Source organism: Ciconia boyciana, chromosome 5, assembly GCF_034638445.1.
Source record: "Ciconia boyciana chromosome 5, ASM3463844v1, whole genome shotgun sequence".
Classification (NCBI taxonomy): domain Eukaryota; kingdom Metazoa; phylum Chordata; class Aves; order Ciconiiformes; family Ciconiidae; genus Ciconia; species Ciconia boyciana.
Genome location: NC_132938.1, coordinates 30695162 through 30713809, shown reverse-complemented (window position 1 = coordinate 30713809; position 18648 = coordinate 30695162). Strand labels below are relative to the sequence as shown.

General features: G+C 42.2%; 1 protein-coding gene across 1 annotated transcript in view; it reads left to right on the top strand.

The window, feature by feature from the left end:
• The window catches only part of SCFD2 (sec1 family domain containing 2), a 206711-nt gene that overhangs the window by 74780 nt on the left and 113283 nt on the right, over positions 1 to 18648 (top strand). The window contains exon 5 of the mRNA XM_072863139.1: positions 16746 to 16995. Within this exon, the coding sequence (XP_072719240.1) occupies positions 16746 to 16995 (250 nt within the window). The remainder of the gene's footprint in view (positions 1 to 16745; positions 16996 to 18648) is intronic.

Genomic DNA, 18648 nt, shown 5'->3' with positions numbered 1-18648 from the left:
ATAATAAGATTTTTGGGGAAAGCTATTGTAGACTGAGTTAAATTTCAGTCAGCATATGACGGTGCCACATTATTTTATGTGGAGAGAACTTTGTAAGTTGAGAAGTTGTGATTTTGGAGGAATGTCTTTCGAAGGCTCAGTGCTGGTTGCAGCTTACAGTATCAGAGGGATGGAGCCAAAATAGTACTTTAATTTTTTTCTTCCCCAGTTATACATGTCAATTTTTCTGGCTGTGTTGGCAGGAGGCTTGGTGTGCGGGTAGATGTTTATCCCTTTAGACACGATCACGTTCATGTAGTCATTCTTGCCAGAAAGTGGAGACCTCTTAAGTACAGAGGATTTTGAGACACCCAGTGTAGATTTTGGGGTTTTGACAGTAGTTTGTGAGACCCTTCCCAGCGGTCAGTGCACCAGTCTTTGGATGTGGGAACTGAGGGCTTTGTGGCAATGCCCTCGTGTTGTCCGGAGAGGGAAACACGGCTGCCATGGGCTAGGACCATACGGCTCTTTTAGGGCTACAGCATCCCTTGAAAGGACAGATAGTAAAGGTTAAGTGTAGTGTGTCATTCTGGGGTACATTGTTTCAATTCTGTTTTCCTAAAGTTGCCACATAAATTTCTCAAGTGGTTGGACATTGAGATTTTAAAACCTTGTTTTCTAAATTCATGGTGTTTTTAGGTGAGATTGGTGGCTAGTGAAATATGTGACCTAATTTAAGGATGAGAACTAGCAGAGTGATCCTTTAGGACCAATTCGGGGTTATTTTGCAGTTGGCTCAGTATTTGCTAGTCTGCGCTGCAAAGAAGGGCTAAGAAAAGAAAATGGCTGTGCTGTTTCCAAGGAGAGCTGCTTACGGCTCAAAGTCAGGTCAGCTCTTGCAAATCCCTTTGATACCTCGATCTCAGGATACAGGGCAAGTTTGGACGTCCCAATGGTCCCAAAAAATTATCAGATGAAGACATGACTTTTCTTGTTGTTTTGCCATTGCCATCATCAAAGTTGCCTTTGCTGTGTGGTTTCCACACTCGTAGCTGCAGCTTCAAAGCCTGTTCTAAATTTCATGGCCATCCTTGTACTCTTGCTTTCGCTCTTTTCCTGATGTTTGGGTTATTATTGTGGTTGGTTGGTTGTTGTTCAGTCACCTACTAGTTATTCTCCGGCTGAATGTTTTGCTCTTACTGTGAATTCAGCATTGCTCTGTGCAATTTAAGATGAGGATTTGCCCTTCTTACCAGGATTTTGATAGGTCCACACCAAAAGTTAGTGGATTCATGTATTTGGCAGATAAGGGTATGTTCTGGAAGATTAGGTGAGTAATGAGTGTAACCTTCAGGCATCTTCCATGAATTCAGCCTTTCAGATTAAGTGTAAGATACCGTTGTTGCTATAGTAATCCAGAAATTTAGTAAACTGTTTTTTGGTAAAAGCAGTAAGAAGAATTAGGGGTAACTGAGAGATTGTAGAAATTTTTCTGATTATCGTTTCTTCCTTTGGTAACAGCAAGTATGTATTCCCCATGTCCTTCGGTTTATCTGTGTGTACAGAAAGGTTGTGAGTTTTAAATGATCGCTAAAATAGTTAAATAATCATTCTTCTTGTTCCTCTCGTAATCCTCCAGGAATTGGGTACTGGGAAGAAAGATTCCAGTAACCAGTTCTGCTGCAGGAATGAGGAATACGGATACCTGTTTTTGGAGTATTTGTCCACTCGGTGGACTGGTTTGAGTGTCAAGCTCTGGCAAAGAAATTTAGCTGGCTTGCCCAAGGGGAGTGAAAGCCGTTGAAGGCAGTGAATATAATCAGAGTAGCTTCGTTTTCCTTTTCTAACGCTTCTGCCAAGGATCACCTAAGCCCTCACAAAAGTTCTGCTGAATAGAAGAAAACCGTTGCACTTAACATACACCTTTGCCTTTAGTGGCTAATGGAACATTTGTGCCATATATTCACATCATCTTTCATTTCAGACATGAAGTATATAGTGACTTCTGTTTTTTCTTCAAGGAATTTGGTTTGTCAGAGAAACATCTGGTTTATGTAAATGAGCAAAGAATTCGGTACACGAGAAGAGGATTGCAAAATATTATCTATATGCTCTCTGCATCAGTAATTCAGCAACATTTTGTAAAAATGAACATTTATTACTTCTGTACGTGCTGTCCCTTTTTCAGTGTTAATGAGCGCGTTTTCCTCCTGCGAATTTAAAAACCAGAAAAAAAAAAAAAGAGAGAGAAAATGTTCGCCCTAGTAATGTAGCAGAATTTTCGTGATGCTCGGGTAATTGCTGCAGAAGGCTGAAGTTCAGCCTGGATCAGGTTTCCAGGCGGCGGCTCTCCTCCCTCCGGCGCTCCAACACCGCCACCTGCAGGGCCCGGGCCCCGGCCCCGGTCCCGGCCCCGGCCCCGGCCCCGGCCCCGGCCCCGCCGCCCCGGCTCCCGCTCCCGCCCCGGCCCCCGCCCGGCCCCGGCCCCGCCGCCGCCCCGGCCCCGGCCCCACCGCCCCGGCCCGGCGCAGGAGGGCAGCGGGGGCAGCCTGGCGGCTGAACTCCTTTCAGCCCGTGCGGGAGAGTAACGCGTGGTGCCGCTTCGGGCCGGGCGGTGAGCGACGATTTTGTTTCTGCCCCGCTCTTCTGCCTTTTTAATAACAGGTACACGTCCTGCCATCCGGCGCGTTGGTGTCCGGGCGTGTGCGCTGGCTTCCTTCCAAACCAAATGTAGGGGCCTGCAGGCTTGTCTTTTTTCTTTTGCATAAAGCAAGCTAGTAATTCACCTTAATAAATTCAAAGCGCCGTTAAGCGCGGCGAAACGGTTCTTGTGTCAAAGTTTAATTCTTATTTTTTTTTAATCTGGCTCTGACTCGGTCGTGTTTTATTAAAATGATTTTGGTGGCATTTCTCTTGCATGTTTTCTGATGTGGAAAAACAAATCAAACCCCACTTATCGCATGAATCATTGTTAAAGTCAGCAGTAGTCCTCTGTGTAAAATCTGCCAGTAAAAGCCGGGAGGATGGGGATTAAACCTGGAGCACATTAAATTAGTTCCAGTCTATCCCAAGCAGGCTCTGCATTGCTTGCTTAGGCAGGCAAAACGGAAACAGGCAGTTTATAACAAGGCTGGTTTAAAAACTGTGGGGTTCATTTGAAAAAGATTTATATCCCCCACTTATATAAACATTACAAATGTGGGCTGCAAGCAGGAGGCAAATCTTTATCGAAATCTCTTTAAGAGCTTTTTCATTGTGAACAAAATGGACAGCATGTACTCTTGTTTGAAGATTCGCCAATATTTGTACAATAATCTTTTCTCAATGCTCTGACTAATTAAAATACGGCTCAGGGTAGAACAGTGAGACCACCAACCGGTAATTTGCTGGGATCTGACAAAAGTGGTGATGACTAAGGTGGCGGAGGGAAATTATTTGGAGGCAGGAGAAAAGATTGTCCTGTGACTGGTTTAGGTTTGTTGTAGTGGTTATTAAAAAAAAGGTGACATTTTAAAGAGAAACAACTCCATCTAGATTTATCTCCACCCACCCCGCTTCCCTGATGGATGCTGCTGTTCTTAAACAGTAGCACAGAAATTTTGTGGGTTATGTGATCTTTGCTAGGGTCTGCAGAACTCTCTGCTGGGAAGGTCGGAATGTTTGCTCCAGTAAAACTAAGAAAGGAGTCTGGGACGTGAGGGTCCCAGCTGACGGCTGGAGTAGCTACTTGTATTGTAACATTTGGGGGTAACTTAGTTGTGATGATGTTATGTTGGAGGTTTATTTTTAGAAAGGTTGAACATACATTAGTGCAGTAAAAAAATCTATTTTTATTTTTAGTATCAACACACAATTTTATTTCTAGCTGTTGCAATACCATTTTACTTTGTTTATTTAGGGTACATGTTATAAGAGTTGTCCAGATCCGGGATTTAACAGAAAGTGCTTTTCATATTTCATTTTGGTGCTAATAAACAGCATCTAAAAGAGCTTTGTAATACTAGTCTGCCCTCCAAAATGGGATCCAAGTCTCAGATAAATGATTTAAAGTATTTTGTGAGTTGTAACATATAACGAAGATCCTCTGGATTCTCTCATTCAAACTATGGTTTCTCATACCTCTTCTTTTTTGCTGCCATGGTGTTTCCATACGGAATATCACGTATGCCCCAAATGTCTGATTCTAGTGTCCTGAGAGCAGACTGACAGACAGCTTGTTAGAAAAGCAGGAGCTTTCTGTGCTGTGGAGGGGGTGACGAATTTTCTAGTAGTTGCCAAAAAAGAAATTAGTATTTTTCTGCTGTTATAGTGGTATGTGTACGCTGCAGTAGAAGCCATGTACGGTAGAGGTTGGAAGCACTCCCACCATGAGTTGTGGGGAGCCAGATAAGAATAGAAATTATATCAAAGTGCTATATTTTCTCTCTTGCAAGAGTTGTGCAAGAGAGACTGTGAGGTAGCTAGACATACCCATCCTGGCTTTTGAAAAAGCAGCCAGTTAATACTGAGCTCCATCCCGTGACAGCTTGACGGCTATTGATACTCAAACTAAATAGGCTACAGCAGGCTCGGAGTGTGCCTCTGCTGTATTGGCCTCAGCGTACCATGACTTGCGGGGGGCAGGGGGGAGGGGGGCTGCAAAGGGAAATATTTGCTGCACTGAATGTTATTACTCATACCTGGGACGTGGCATCAGACTGTCAGAGCACTTGAATTAATGCTTGGTAGCGTGAGGAAGCTACTGCTGATTACAGGTGGAGAAAAGCAAGAAGCTCGCAGTCGGACATGGAGGTGAGTGTCAGTCTCTGGAGTCTCAGTCTGGTGCCTGACCACTGGGCCATGCCTTTCTCTCCTACGAAAAAGCACAATGGGGAACTAGAGAATATCTTGGTACCTCACCATCTAGAATATACAATTGAATTGGGGGGGGTTGTTTGTTGGATTTGTTTTGGGTTTTTTTAACATTGCACATATAACCACCTTTTTTCCGCCTGTATTGAAATCTGAACTGTAGGTGTTATAACTCAGCACATTTTGGTATTCTCCTAGAATTATTTTTAAAAAATAGTTAATATAAAGGTAGCTTAAGCCACGCCTGGGCTTATCTTTAAGGCTGGGTCTTTTTTTTCCTAGTTAAAATGGCATGGAATATACATTTCCCCAGATCTTCAGAGTGAAACTTGAACATAAGAAATCCTTTCTGCATGAAGCAACTAGGAAATATATATGAAAGTAACTGAAAACTTCTGAAGTCCTTAAATGTTTGGAATGACATGCATGATTTAAGTGTTTTTAGATATTGGGACCAGATGTCCTGTGCTCCAGTCGGCTCCCCTTGCACAAATGTGATATCATGAGGGATAGTTATGCTGACTCAGGCGTTCAGTTGAGTGGGAGGGAAATCCCGGGGGGACAGAAAGCCAGGATTGTTTTTCTAGTTGTAGCTCGTGCTGGACAAACGGACGTGGAGGAGGTGTGGCAGGAGCAATCCCTGGCAGCCAGGATGCCCTCACGTGGCCCTTGCAGCTGGCGGTGGGACGGCAGCCTGACGTCTTCTCATCCAGAGCAAGGAGCCAGCTGCAAAACCACTGTCAGTGCCACCCAGCACAGCCCGGCCCCATGGGGGGGCAGTGGGAGCACTGAAAGGAGCTGAAAGAGGAGAGGACTTGCTGCATGCCCATCGTGGGAAGGGCATGTGGGCCAAGAGGCATGGAGCATCATGACTGACAAGGAAGTGTTGGGTATACTTTCTAATAACTGGCATCCTAAAAGGTCGTATACCCGTGCACAGGTGTGCCCAACCTGGGGCGTGCAGTCTGTTCACCACCGCCTGTGAATACCAGCATTGAGGATTCCTGCTCGGTTAAGGAGTTAAAGGAACAGCTCGTAGGCAGTCGAATTAAAGTTCGCTTGAAGAGAGAACTGTTAGCTTCTAGAGCAGGAAAAGGTGTCCAGGATGGGATGAGAAGATTAAAAGAAGAATGAGACTTCAGAAGTTTTTCACCATAGCATTATCACAGTGGAAAAAGAATGGCCATTTTGCTTATGCCTGTATTTCACTTGATGTTTTATATTTGATGCATGATCAGTAGTTATTGCAGCTGCAGTTCTTGCACATTTATAGGGAAAAAACATACATCCTTTACTTTGAAATGCCACTGTTGTTTCTGTTATCCACTGCTCTCCAAAAGATGATAACCTGATTAGTTTTTAATGGCAGTGGAAAACTGGACAGGAAAATTAAGGTTTTAACCTGATATATTTCATAGGATGAAATGAGATATAGTTGTACACTTAAGCTTGTTTTATTCTTCCCAACCTGAAAAAGGGAAGGAAAACATTCTTCCTTGTGCAAATTATGCCACAGCGAGCATCCTCCAGTGAAGGTGTCCTGTCAATGAAAGATTCCTTCCACACACAAAAATGGATGAGGGGCTCATAAGTTACAAACTTACTCATGCGTGTGACATCTGCCTTTAATCACCATGAAAGCCTGAATCCTGTTTAAAGCATGGCGAGCCTTGTACAAGGGCTAGAAATGTCAGTACTCTATTGTGATAACATTTACTGTACTGATTAACAGCCGTGGTGCTCTGCAGAGGACTGATAATCTGCCTTTGCATGTCTTTGTGTTGCCGTTCTGTCTCCTTCCTGTGGTTCCAGCCGGGACTGTGGGCAGAGCAGTGGGATCTTCTCCTATGCAAACCTCCCATGTCCATATATTTTTTTGCTTTGCGGCTTATGTCATACATTATCTCTTTGTCTATCTGCATACCGAGGTATAAAATATTTTAAAGACAATGTAAAATATTTCAAAGTTAGCTGCTGTTTAAATTTGTATCTGTAAAATGCAGTAACGTGATCCAGCATCTAGTCTCATATGGCTGTCTCACGCAAGTTGAAGTTTTAAATGGCTTTCAAGTTTCTTGACTCACAGGAATTTCAATTCCTAGTATTTTGGTAAATTCCAACAGTTTCTGGCAGGTGTGTTTATCTTAGTGATAGATTTTCACTCTTTCCTAGGGTTTTTTAAGAAAAGGGACAGAAGAAAAGGGATGGGGAGAGAGAGTGCTACTTTGCTCAGATCTACATCCATTTCCATTGAAATTGTCAACAAAAGTTGGATGCCAGGGATACTGTGAAACGGGGTATGTTTTAGCCAAATAGTATCCTTATTCAGCATATTTTATGCAATAATGTAATCTCTAAGCGTCGCTAAAAGCTTTCAGGTATATGTTTGGCCATAACTTAGTTGGAAACATGATTTGTACGATGCTTTGGCACAAACTGGCATTGATGCTTGTGGCAATGTATAGTAGATGTCCTGATTGTCTGTTAGTATCAGACTTCTAGGGGCAGAAGTTGACTGGATTTGTTTGAAAATGTTTGATGGTGAGGTAACGCACACACAAAAAAGCCAACAGCAATAAGAAAACAAATTTATTTCAAACGAACCCAAACAGTCGTGTGGGCTCCAAAATCCTTTTGTTTTTCACCCATCAGGAATAGACTTGTTTTCCCATTTTGCCCTTGTCCCAGGCCATCTCATTTTTTCATTTCCGGTACCAGTGGCCACCGTGGACTGACCCATCACCAAAAGTCTAGAGGTTTCCCTGCCACCCTGAGGAGTTCCTGGGAGATCTGACATTAGACTGGTGTAGGAGTGAAGGATGATACAAAGGGCTGAGAGAGAAGAGGTGCCTCAGAAGGCAAGGATGTGGAGGAAAAGGCACAAGATGGGGTTATTGTGACTGTCAAACAGTCTCCTTTTACAACTTACTGCTGTGTGCCAGCCCTCACAGCATGTCCAGTATTTCAGTATGTATTACCTTTATCCTTTCTGCTATTTCTAAATTATTTTTCCCTCACAGTTCACGATTCTTTTCACTGCAGTTAAGCACTGTTCCAAAGGGTTTATGGTTTTATTCACCAGATTAATTTTATGCATAGTGTTTTATTGTGTGAGATCACTGAGTTTGTGCTTTCTGCTTGTTTTCTATCTGTTCACCCTCCAAAGTCTTTCTGAAAGATGCACACCACTGAGAGGATCTCCACTAACTTGAGAGTTGGAAAATCATAGTTTCAACTTCCCTTGTTTCTCTTGTGCCTTTCTTGACTAGGTTCAAGAGCTGTCTCGTACTCCGAAATTTTCTTCTGCCTAAAGAGACATACATAAACTGTTATTCTTCCTTTTGATAAGTAAACTGTCTCTCACTCTGAAGAAATTTACTCTTTTAGTTGTTTTGTAACTCTCTCCAACATTATCTCTAGTTTTCCACAGCTTCTTAGAAATGTGGACACTGGAAGTGGTCATGATATATTGGAATTAATCCTGACAGTGCCACATACTGTAATAAACCTGCTCCCCTACTTCTTTCCCCTGGATACTGTATTTTGTAGTTATATTGGTCTTGGTCCTTTTGCCATGGCTTTGAGGTAAATATGTCCATTCTGGATTGGATCAAAAAGGTAGCTGAGCTAGTTTGCTTTTTCTAACCATACTCAAAAGCAGCTGCCTACAGAAGATTAAGAGAAGAGGACATGGTTATATGATACTCTCCGAGCTCCAACCATTTTGAGTTCTGGAACAGATGTGGTTTCTGTGTATTTACTAACATTTGATGGAAATTTTTCCCCTGTGAGTTTTCCCATCATCTTTGTGAACCCAAGTAAGAATTTAGCAGCACAACAACCTTTGGCAAGGAGTTCCACATCTGAGCAAATTGCATGAAGAACTACCGCCATTTAATTTGCTGTTTAAACTGGCTCTTACCAGCTTTGTTAATTGCCCCTTAGTTCTTGTGTTGGGACAGAGAGTGAGCAATCAATCCCTACCTGCCTTTTCCTGTCCACTCATGATTTTTTAGACCTTTTATCCCCTCTGAGTCATCTGGTTTTCAGACCTGAAGGGTTATGGCTAGTGATCTAAGCAGGGATTCATGTCCTTTTTTTTGTCCAGAGCATCTGTCAAATCTTTTTCAGTAACCATCTCCTGGGATAGAATCCCCTCCTTCTGCAGATACGGTCTGCACTATCGACTGACTGATTTGGTTGTACTATATTTTGCTTGATTTATACCCCTTTTATTTGTTTTCTGTCCCTGTGGATTCTTATCCTTTGCTTTGTAGTGACTGAATGCTTTCCCATTGTTCTCTTCAAAGCCGATGTGATTTTTAACCTCCTCAGATATTATGTTATCCCCGTGCCCTTTTCTCAGTATTGAACCCCTACCACCTTCTGGCAGTTTTCCCAATGTTCCAAGGCTTATAAAAACAAACAAACAACCTCAAAAAACCACACATAAGATCTTTCCCTGATACATGTTTTATCTTGACTGTGCCTGTACTGCTTTTTCATTCTTCTGACACCGCTTTTGCCGTGCTGATTCATGTTTGTACCGAGCATGTCTGTAGAAGCCATCACAGCTAAAAGCTTTTGACTGAGTAGGTTGGAAGCACTCCCTTTTTAACCTGCTGATGAGTGAGTCTCTTATGTCAGACATGCGGTGATTGAAGTAAAATTGTCCTTATCCTTGCAGAGCTTTGTCTAATAAAATCCAGACTTATTAAATATCCTTTCTTCAGTATCCTGTTGCTGCTGAGCCCCCGTGAACCCATTAAAATATCTTAACACAGCTGTACGCTTAGATGGTTTCCAAAGAGAGAGGGGAAAACTGGACTGTAGGATGTAATGATACATTGCCAGACAGCATAACTCACTGGGATGAGGTGATTTCTGTACTGTGGAAGATTAGATATCAGTGGGTTTATTGGAAGCTTTTGTGATGGCATTTAAATTATCTCAAAATGTATGTATAAGTCTTGCAGTTCTGACATAGTAACTGAATCTGCCTCTTGTAACACAAGAAACAAAAATAACTGAAGAAGTTGCAAGAAGATTGAAAATGGGGAAATTGCTGTCAAACAACTGTGATGCTCAATAAAGACAGGAGAAAGGTGATAAGAGGAAATCTTAATTATGTTGTTCAAAATAGAATTTCTTTTTATGTCCTGAGGAAGTTAGGTTAAAGAAAAATATTAGAATATGCTTCTTTGGCTATGGGATATAGGTGGAATCCAATTGCTTAGGTCATCATGGGCTAGGGAGTTACTGGCTGAAAGAACTGTCCTGGGCTTTGCGTTTGTTTTTTGAAACGATGGGGCTTGAACAGCTTGTTTTAAATATTTTTGTTGTTATCACATCTTAGCTGTTAAGTGTCAGTGGTGTGTTTTTGGAATTATGCAAGACACATGTTAAAAAAAAAAAAAAAATCTCTGACCAAATGTCGTGCTTTTTAAAAGCTTTATGTTGTAAGTTAATTTTTCTTGCCTTTGACTCCTCGCTGTGTTTTGCAGTAAGTGCTAACATCATGGATAGATATTCAGCAGGTATAAATTGGCAAAGGACTGTTGATGTCTGTAGTGTTGACTGATAGACACCAATTAAGAATCTGGCCATTTGACAGTGTATTGAAGAAGTCATCCAAAGAGCAGGTGATTATTTATATATTTTTCTTTTATATCTCTTGGCAACCTTAAACTCTAGTTCATGTTGGCTTCAAGCCAGTGCTGTTGCATGAGGAAGCAGTCCAGTCCTTGGCCTTCATGGCTAGTGTAAGTGTTTCTGGGGCCAAGCAGTAAACCTGAGCAGAGAACCAGTCTGGCTAAAACTATTTGTTTTAATGCACAGTCACAGAAACACTTCAGCAGGCGCAGAAGGAAGAGGCTGCTGTGGTGGGCAGAAGGCAAGAATGAAGGCCAATTGGGAGAGCATGCACGCAGGATGAATGTGAATCTGTGTCTTTGACAGCATGAGCCAAGTTAAAAATAGCTTTTAAAAAGCTTACTCGTTTTCTTTTATTTGCTTTTTGTTTGTTTACAGTAGAATTTTAAGACTCTGTCTACAAGGGCTGCCAGGAAATTGTCTCTGCAGTTTTGAGAATATAGTTCCTGGGGCAATGCTCGGAGTGGGTGATAAATGCAGAAAAGGGGGCAGGAGATAGAATTGGCTCTGTAGAGATATTTCATTAAAGACAGAGGAGTCATTAAGAGTAATGACAGAGGAGAGAGGTCTTAGATGCTTTTACTGTTTCCTGTGTCTCTCACTAGCAGTTTAGTTCTCATCTTTCTCTGCCATTTTCTTTATATGCGTATTCTTGGTGGATTTCTGTATTGTCTATCAAGTGAATAGACAGGCGCTGCCATGAAAGAGAGGAAGATGCAAGTCTTCTGGTATTGACAAAGGCAAGTCATAAACCTGATTTGGTCCCCAGCAAAAGAGAATGTGATCTTTCTCCTTATCTTTAATGACTTACGCTTTTTTTTACCGGAACCAGCCATTTACTGCCAGCATCTCACACCTCCACTCTCAAGCTGCTGTGAGTTCGCTGGATGCTTCGTCTGCTTTCCCCTAAGGCTAACGTTTGCTCCTTCCCCCTGCAAGGCGAGGCTTTGTCAACCCTCCCCAGCTGGAAACAAGTTTGAGACTAAAACTTTTCTGGCATCCAAACTCACTTCCTGCAAAAGGAAGTGTACAGACGGTGGACTTCAGTTATCAAAATGATTTCATCCTCTTCTTAAATAGCCTGCCTGAATAATTGGACGCTATCTATTTTGATGCTAACAGATTGAGGGGTTTCCTAATGGTGAGAGTGTAGTACTTCGAAGACCTTAATTTTTTGTGTTGTGTTTTGGGTTGGTTATTCTTCAATCATACCCTACAGATACTTAAAGAGAACATAGATTTTTATCAAAACCTACCTAAGTCAGGAATTATAATGATTTCTAGAGCTTCGTATGGGAAAACATAATTTACATGGTAAGATCATACTTACTTACTGTGTCAAACCACTAGTCACCATAGGCTGTTTTATGAAAACAAAATACATGAAATGATTGTTTTACTGGGAGTAGGGAGTACAGATATATTCTCACCCGTATGGAAATTACGTGCAATGAACCCCAAATCTCAGGTGGCCAAACAGTGTAAAACAGCGAGTAACAGAGCTGCAGCATTTGATTTATGGGCAGCTGAGCACTGCAGGCAGCTAAGACTCCTCCTTAGCTTGGCAGCGTCTCTCATTTTTGCTAAGATGATTACTGCTGCAGAGATCTATTGCTGTCAAAGGATCTGAGCTGGTTTTGCATACACACGAGGTCCTCCCTTGGTGCCATTGTCATTTTTAGCAGCTAGAATATTCTGCCTTCATCTGGATAGTGGGGAGGCTAATACGGTGGGTGGCAAAATAATGAAACACAAAATGTCAAACCCAGGTAAAACATGACAAATCAGGTAGAGCAACATGGGAAAGCTGCTTATCGCGCAACTCGTGAACCCTCTTTTCCCACCTAAGTTATCAATAAAAGGAGCTTCTGTTAAATAGGGCGGTCCAGGAGTGCGGGGCAGCAAGTGAACCAAGGGCTTGTGAGTTTCTGCTGATCCTTCTTGCTGGTTTTACCTGCAGCTGGGTTTTGGAGTTGTTTTTTAGTTTTGTTTTTCCCCAATAAAATCCTTCACTGTTGTAAAGCTGTGTGGTTTCCATTCCAAAAAAGTTCTGTTAACTCATGCGACCTCTGAAGGAATTAAACATGTTTTGCTTCCTAAATGGAAAGCCGCTAGAATGTTTACATAGTGAAGTAGTTTCTTAAGATTTATCTCCTCCTTCCTCCTGAATCTTAAAAGAAAATAAATTCTGCTTGCTTGAAGTTGATTTTTGCTTTAATATTTTTAATGATGTGTTGAGGATGGTGGGCTGGAAGCGCAGGGATTAGAGTGCTCGGTTGTCTTCTCAATTTTGTCAGGGACACGTGTTAATTCAAGTAAACTCTGACCCTCTTCTTCTCTTCCTCCCCAGTGCACTCTGTTTTCTATTGTGTAAAAGATGCCTAATGATACATATGGCTTTAGATTCTTACAGGTTTATTTAGTACTGAAAATAATGCCTTTCACAGAAATGCAAAACATTTTTTATTGGGTTTATTACACTTCCTCTTAATTCCTGTAGATCCTTTAAATCACATTTTAAATGTCACTTTTGAAGCACAATATCATGTTCAGTGTTTAAAAACTGAAAAAATTATTTTTGTACTTTCTTCACTGTCCTTCCATCTGCCAAAACTCGGGCCTTTTGCAAAAATCAGCAAATTGACGTCAGTTCGTTTACCCTTAGGGACAGTAAATTATTACACAGCTTAAGTTATAAAAATAAATAACTAAGGAGGGTGGAGGAAAGAGATGGAAAACAACAAAAGTCTATCACAAACTCTCCCTGGATTCTGAAGCATATATGATTATAGCATTAAAATGTCCAAACAATGCGACCGAGCAGAAGGCATTAGAGCTTGGGCCTTAGCTGGCTCTGCATTAAGCAGCGTTACTGTTTTTATACAGCCTTTAGAAAGCTTAGAATTGACCTGGTTTTATTATTTTTATTGGCTCCCTTGATGATAGACAAATGGGGCTAACCTGAGGCCAACATAACCAGCAGGAAATTTGGGTCATGGGTAGTTACATTTTTAAAACTTGTGTTTTAGGGTAGTTCAATCAGGGTAATTGATTGATTGTTAGGCGGTGCAGGGAGCCCCTAAATCATCGGAGGTGGCCAGATAATGACAATCTGCCAGTGGATTTTGTTTGAGGCAAATTTCCCAGCTCCCTGCAGAGCCGTGCTCTGCAGTGAGGCTGCGAGTCCCTTTTTTTTTCATGCATGCTCCAGTCCAACTGGCCTGTTTGGACAAAATAGCCTCTGAAACTCGGCAGTTGCAATTGAAGTCCTCTGTAGTGCCATTTCCCAAGAGATAAGGGAAAAACATTCCAGAGAAGTTCATACCCCAGAAAGACCCTACGTGCGTTCTGAAGTTAACGGTTTATTATAGGTCTTTAATTTTTTTTTCCTCTTTCATTTTTACTTTGAAGATAAGAGGTGACAATTGTTGCTGTAAGTTGTTGAGTTTTAGCCCACCCTTCAGTAAATCATCCTGAAAGTTTAGACCCAATTTTTTTTTACCATGTATGTTTGAAAGTTTGCCAGAGACGCTGTACACGTGTACTTTCAGGAGCTACTATCCTCAAGCAGGAGCTGTTGACCCTACTCTTTTATATGGCCATGTGCATCCTCAGTGCTCCATCCATTTGGATAATTTGTGCATGCAAAATAGAGCTTTTTCAAGAACTCATCTTTGGTGTTGTAGGAGCATGCTATGAGATATTTAAAGATGAGGTGAAGTAGAAAGTTCATGTGTTGGGAGGGGAGGGGGGAATAGATGATGTGCCAGTAGATGATAGATGATGTTCAATAATATGTGGCATAGGGCTTGGCTCTCCTTAAAAGTGAATTCAGATGAATATAGATTGAAGTTTGTCATCTGTTCCAGAATAACTCCATGTAGGTTAATCTTCGGTTCTTAGATTTTTAGGAATGATTAGGCTTTTGTTTGTTGCGGGTGGCTTCCTCCCGATAGCTGCATACCTCTGAATTCCTTGAAGTTTTGTCTTTTTCCATTTTAGGATCTGGATGATTTGATATTTATTGTACTGGCATACGGATGAGAATTTGTTTGTGTCACTTTTCAATAAGAGAGCGGGTAATACTGAACTGAGCAGGGCTCAGTTTGGGAACCGACTGCCTTGAGTTGAGGGTGGCCCAGCTGCCAGCGTATGCCAGACCAGCGCCAAACGCCATAGACTTGCTTCCCAGGCGGAGCAGCGCCTGGACTTGCTGTGCCTGTGATTTAACGCTCCCTGCCCAAAGACACACAGGGTGCCAAACCCTCCCAGATTTCTAAATGTTCCTTTTTAGCTCCCAAATGCCTTTGACCACTGTAGCTTTGTAATTTACTGCTTCAAGTCCACAGTGTGCACTTACTGTTAGGTTTAGCATGTGGGTAGTTAGAAAATTCTTCTCTAAGGTATGTATTCAAATAGGAACATAACATCTGACCACATTGAAGTCCCTTGAAAGATTGGCGAAACTGGTATGTCAGGAGCAGGGTGGGGCCCAAAGTCCACAGAAGTGTTTTTTCCTATAGCATAGGCTGGAAAAAAGTTTCTTGAGAGCTTGAATAATTCATGCTTGCTTTATGATGGCGATCTGCAGTGGATTGGTGTAGGTATAAAAATTACAGCTCATGAGATGCTTGTTAGTGTTTCTGAGATTGTCAAAGAACAACTAAAACAAAATACAACCAAAACCAGGACCCCCTGAAATGTTGTACGGAGTACGCCAGGAGATGAAACTTTCAGTTTCTGTGTTCCTAAAGTTAGACTCTGAAATCCCTGCCCAGGTTTCAGAAAAAACTCCTGAGTTGTCAGAAGAGCTCAGAACTAAACTCGTGCAGTTAAAAGCAGTGATATACCTAATTGCATGATTTTGTTATTGTATAAACCTGTGTCTCTTTCTGGTTTGTTTGATTTGTATTTTGTTTACTTATTGTGAATTTATTTAAAGGTATATTATTGGCTGTGATGCCTATTCACCGTGACCAGTCTGTTTGAAGTTGCTGTAGTAACAACCAAGAATAAATGTTTGCAGACTTGACTCATTGGATTGTAGGAGATTCAGCGTTTCGCTGTATGCTATGAACTGACCCACAGGTTTCACAGGGAGCTGTTTGGTGATTGCAGGGCAGGGGGCAGGGTGCTGAGGGTGGCATTGCAGGAGACCTCTTGAATGGATCCGACTGATCACCGCCGTCAAGTGGGGAACTGGCCCCCCTTCTCACCTGATCCCACTGCCGAGCTGCAAACTAACCCACAGCAGAAAACAAGTGTGTGGAGATTTCACGTGCAGGACGACTACAGGAAAGCTGTTTGGACACCCATCCCGCAGAGATGAGAAGACGCAAGTGCGATTTCAACTACTGAGGACCTAGGACATCCCAGCATACTCTCAGTTTCCCCCTCCTTTTCTCTGCCAGCCTTCCTCTCCTCATATGCCCATTATGATCATCTTTCAGCCTCACAGTCACATTGTTCTCCCCGCTTCCACGTGGCCTTTGCCTTTCTCACCTCACAGCATGGATGTGCTGTGGGAATGAGCCTGACCTGCCTAGCAAAGAAGGCTTTTTCAGTGGGGAAGACCCCTGTTACACGGCTTGAGAAGCTGGCAAGTGTGCTGTGAAGGAGGCAGAGGGGGAAGAGGGTCAGGGCACATGGCAGGCAGGTGATTGCTGCCCTGTCCTTGCTCCTGTTGTACAGGTCCTCTAGGAAACCACGCCGGTCACTTAAACCACACACTTCACAGGTGATTCCCTCTGTTTCTATTTGTCTGGGTTTCTGACCTGAAAGCATAGGGTCAGGTTTGCAGCTGTGCTGAGAGCTCGCAATAGCAATTGAAGTCAATGGGAGCTGGGCTTTGAACTCCCTGCTCAAGTACAAAATCAGGCCCAAGGAGGAGGACCAGAATTTAGAGGAAGTGTTTGACCTTGTTTTTTCTACCATTTTTACCCATACTGCAAAGGCTGATGCTCCCGTCCTCTCATCTTACTGGTGCATGGAGAAGATCTAATCATCAGGCTTTTGAAGTGCTAAGGGGCTGGTATCATGAGTGCCTTGGAAAAAACTTGTAGGAAACTAATAAATTTGCTATCTGAGCAGCAAATACGTCACAGGATGATGTGCTGACAAATGAGAATGCTAATATTGAACGTTTCGTTAAATGAGCACTGCTATTATGAGAAACAATAACTTGCAGATGCAGGCCGGAGTATGTCTGATGTCTGATAAGCACTACCGGGTCAATCTGACATGATCTTCCTTTTCTTTTTCAGACTATTGGCAAGTCGGAAATGCCCAGTGTTTTGAACCAGTTATTGCCAATGATCAAGTCTTACAATGAGAGGACAAAAGATGATTATACCTGCGAGGACTTCCTTATCTTGCTGGTATACATGTATTCTGTGGTCGGAGAAATCAAAAGCGGAGAAGAGCTGGACGCAGCTGAAGAAGAGGTGAAAAAGGCCCTAGTCAAGGCCATTTGTGATGAGCCAGAGCCATCTCCCGTGTTGCAGAAAATAACAGGTAAGATTCTGCTTGTGTGGTGAGAAATTGGATGGCTGGGAACGCGGGAACTGGGAGAAACATATAAAAGCGACTTGACTCGTCTGTGGTGCTGAGGGTATGTGAGTAAGCACAAGGATTTCCTGTAGATTTGTTCCATCTCCCATGTTCATATGTGCCAAATGCTGACAGGCTGTCCTTGAATAGTGCTGAGTCTGATGAAAGCTCTACAAGTTGTTCTTTTTGTTAAAGGTTGGTTAAGTTTGTGTGTTTTATAAGGTAATCTTTTCCACAATTTCTTTCATTGATCAGTGCAAAGTTAACCCTGGGAAGTCAAAATTAATCCTGGAAACATGTTCAGTGAACCACAGTTGCTTTGTGAATACGAGGAGCTGGCCTGTCTGGCATAAAAGAAGAAATGTGTCTAAAACCAACATTGAGCTTTTTGCTGAAACAACATGAACATTAGCCTTTAAAAATAGCACGCTAAGCCTTTTTTTAGATGAGCACCCGTAGAGGAGAAAGGCCCTAACCTCTTGCTGCCAGTGTCACATTTTAGAAAAAAATAATTGTTAAAAAACATTCATTAAAATGAACTATAGCTTAAGGGTGGCATATCTGAATGGCAGAAGGGATCTTGCTTCCTGCTGTCACTTTTCTCAATATTTACTAATAGAGAGCAGGTCATCGACCAGGTCACCTTTGAGGTAGGGAGCATATGAACATAAATCAAAATGTTGTGAGGGGCTTACAGTTGAAAACCTTTGCCAAGAATGGGCCTAAGTGGGGAGTCTCAAGGGCAGTGGAGTAATTCTGCTGTTGGTTATTCTGGTATTATTCCCTGTGGATACTTCTGCTTCAAAATACCGGCATGGTCTGACTGGTCTGCTGTTGCTTTGAGTGTAAAGTAGTTTAATGGTTAAAAGACTGTTACTGTAGAAATGGGCATGTTCAGTCATATTTGCACTGTGCTGTTATTTTAATACTCCTGGCCATGGTGCCTGCAGTGTTCCAGGTTTCTTGTAGACTTTTGCTCTCCTGTTTTTCAATATGTACTGCACATCTTGTCCACTATATGGTGCTTCCCTCACAACTTCAGTGGTGCCTTCTACTGGATACGGTGCAGTCATTTCTAAACCTCCATTTTCATATTTTGCCATTTCTCCTATGATCAACAGTGTTTTGGATCACAGTTGTATGAGTTTCTCTTTGTTGTGCCTAACGTAAGTATGGGAAGATTTGAAGTCTCTAAAGCTTCAGTCAAGAACCAAAGAGAAGCTGCATTCCTGTGTACATAGATGCTTCCCTTGTTGCTCTCTATGCTCTCAGGTTATGTAGTTGCAAGCCCAGACGGAGATCAAAATAGACATTGTGCTTGTCTTATGTTCCATAACCTGTCCATAATTCCATAGTTTTTACAAATATACTTGTATGCTTGATTCCAGTGTGCATGTTTCCTGAGTAAAAGTGAATATCTGGGTGTTTGCTCTCAACTTCTGGGCAGATGAACAGGTGAATGAATGTTTCAGTACAAAGATTCTTCAGTTTATGAAATAAAATTACTTCTGTCTTTTTACATAGTGGGTGGACTATTAGAAGCATGGTGGGTGTCTGAAGTACGGCGTTCATCTCCTTAGGCATAAGTGTTCACTCTTTTATGTGGGGCATCTGACT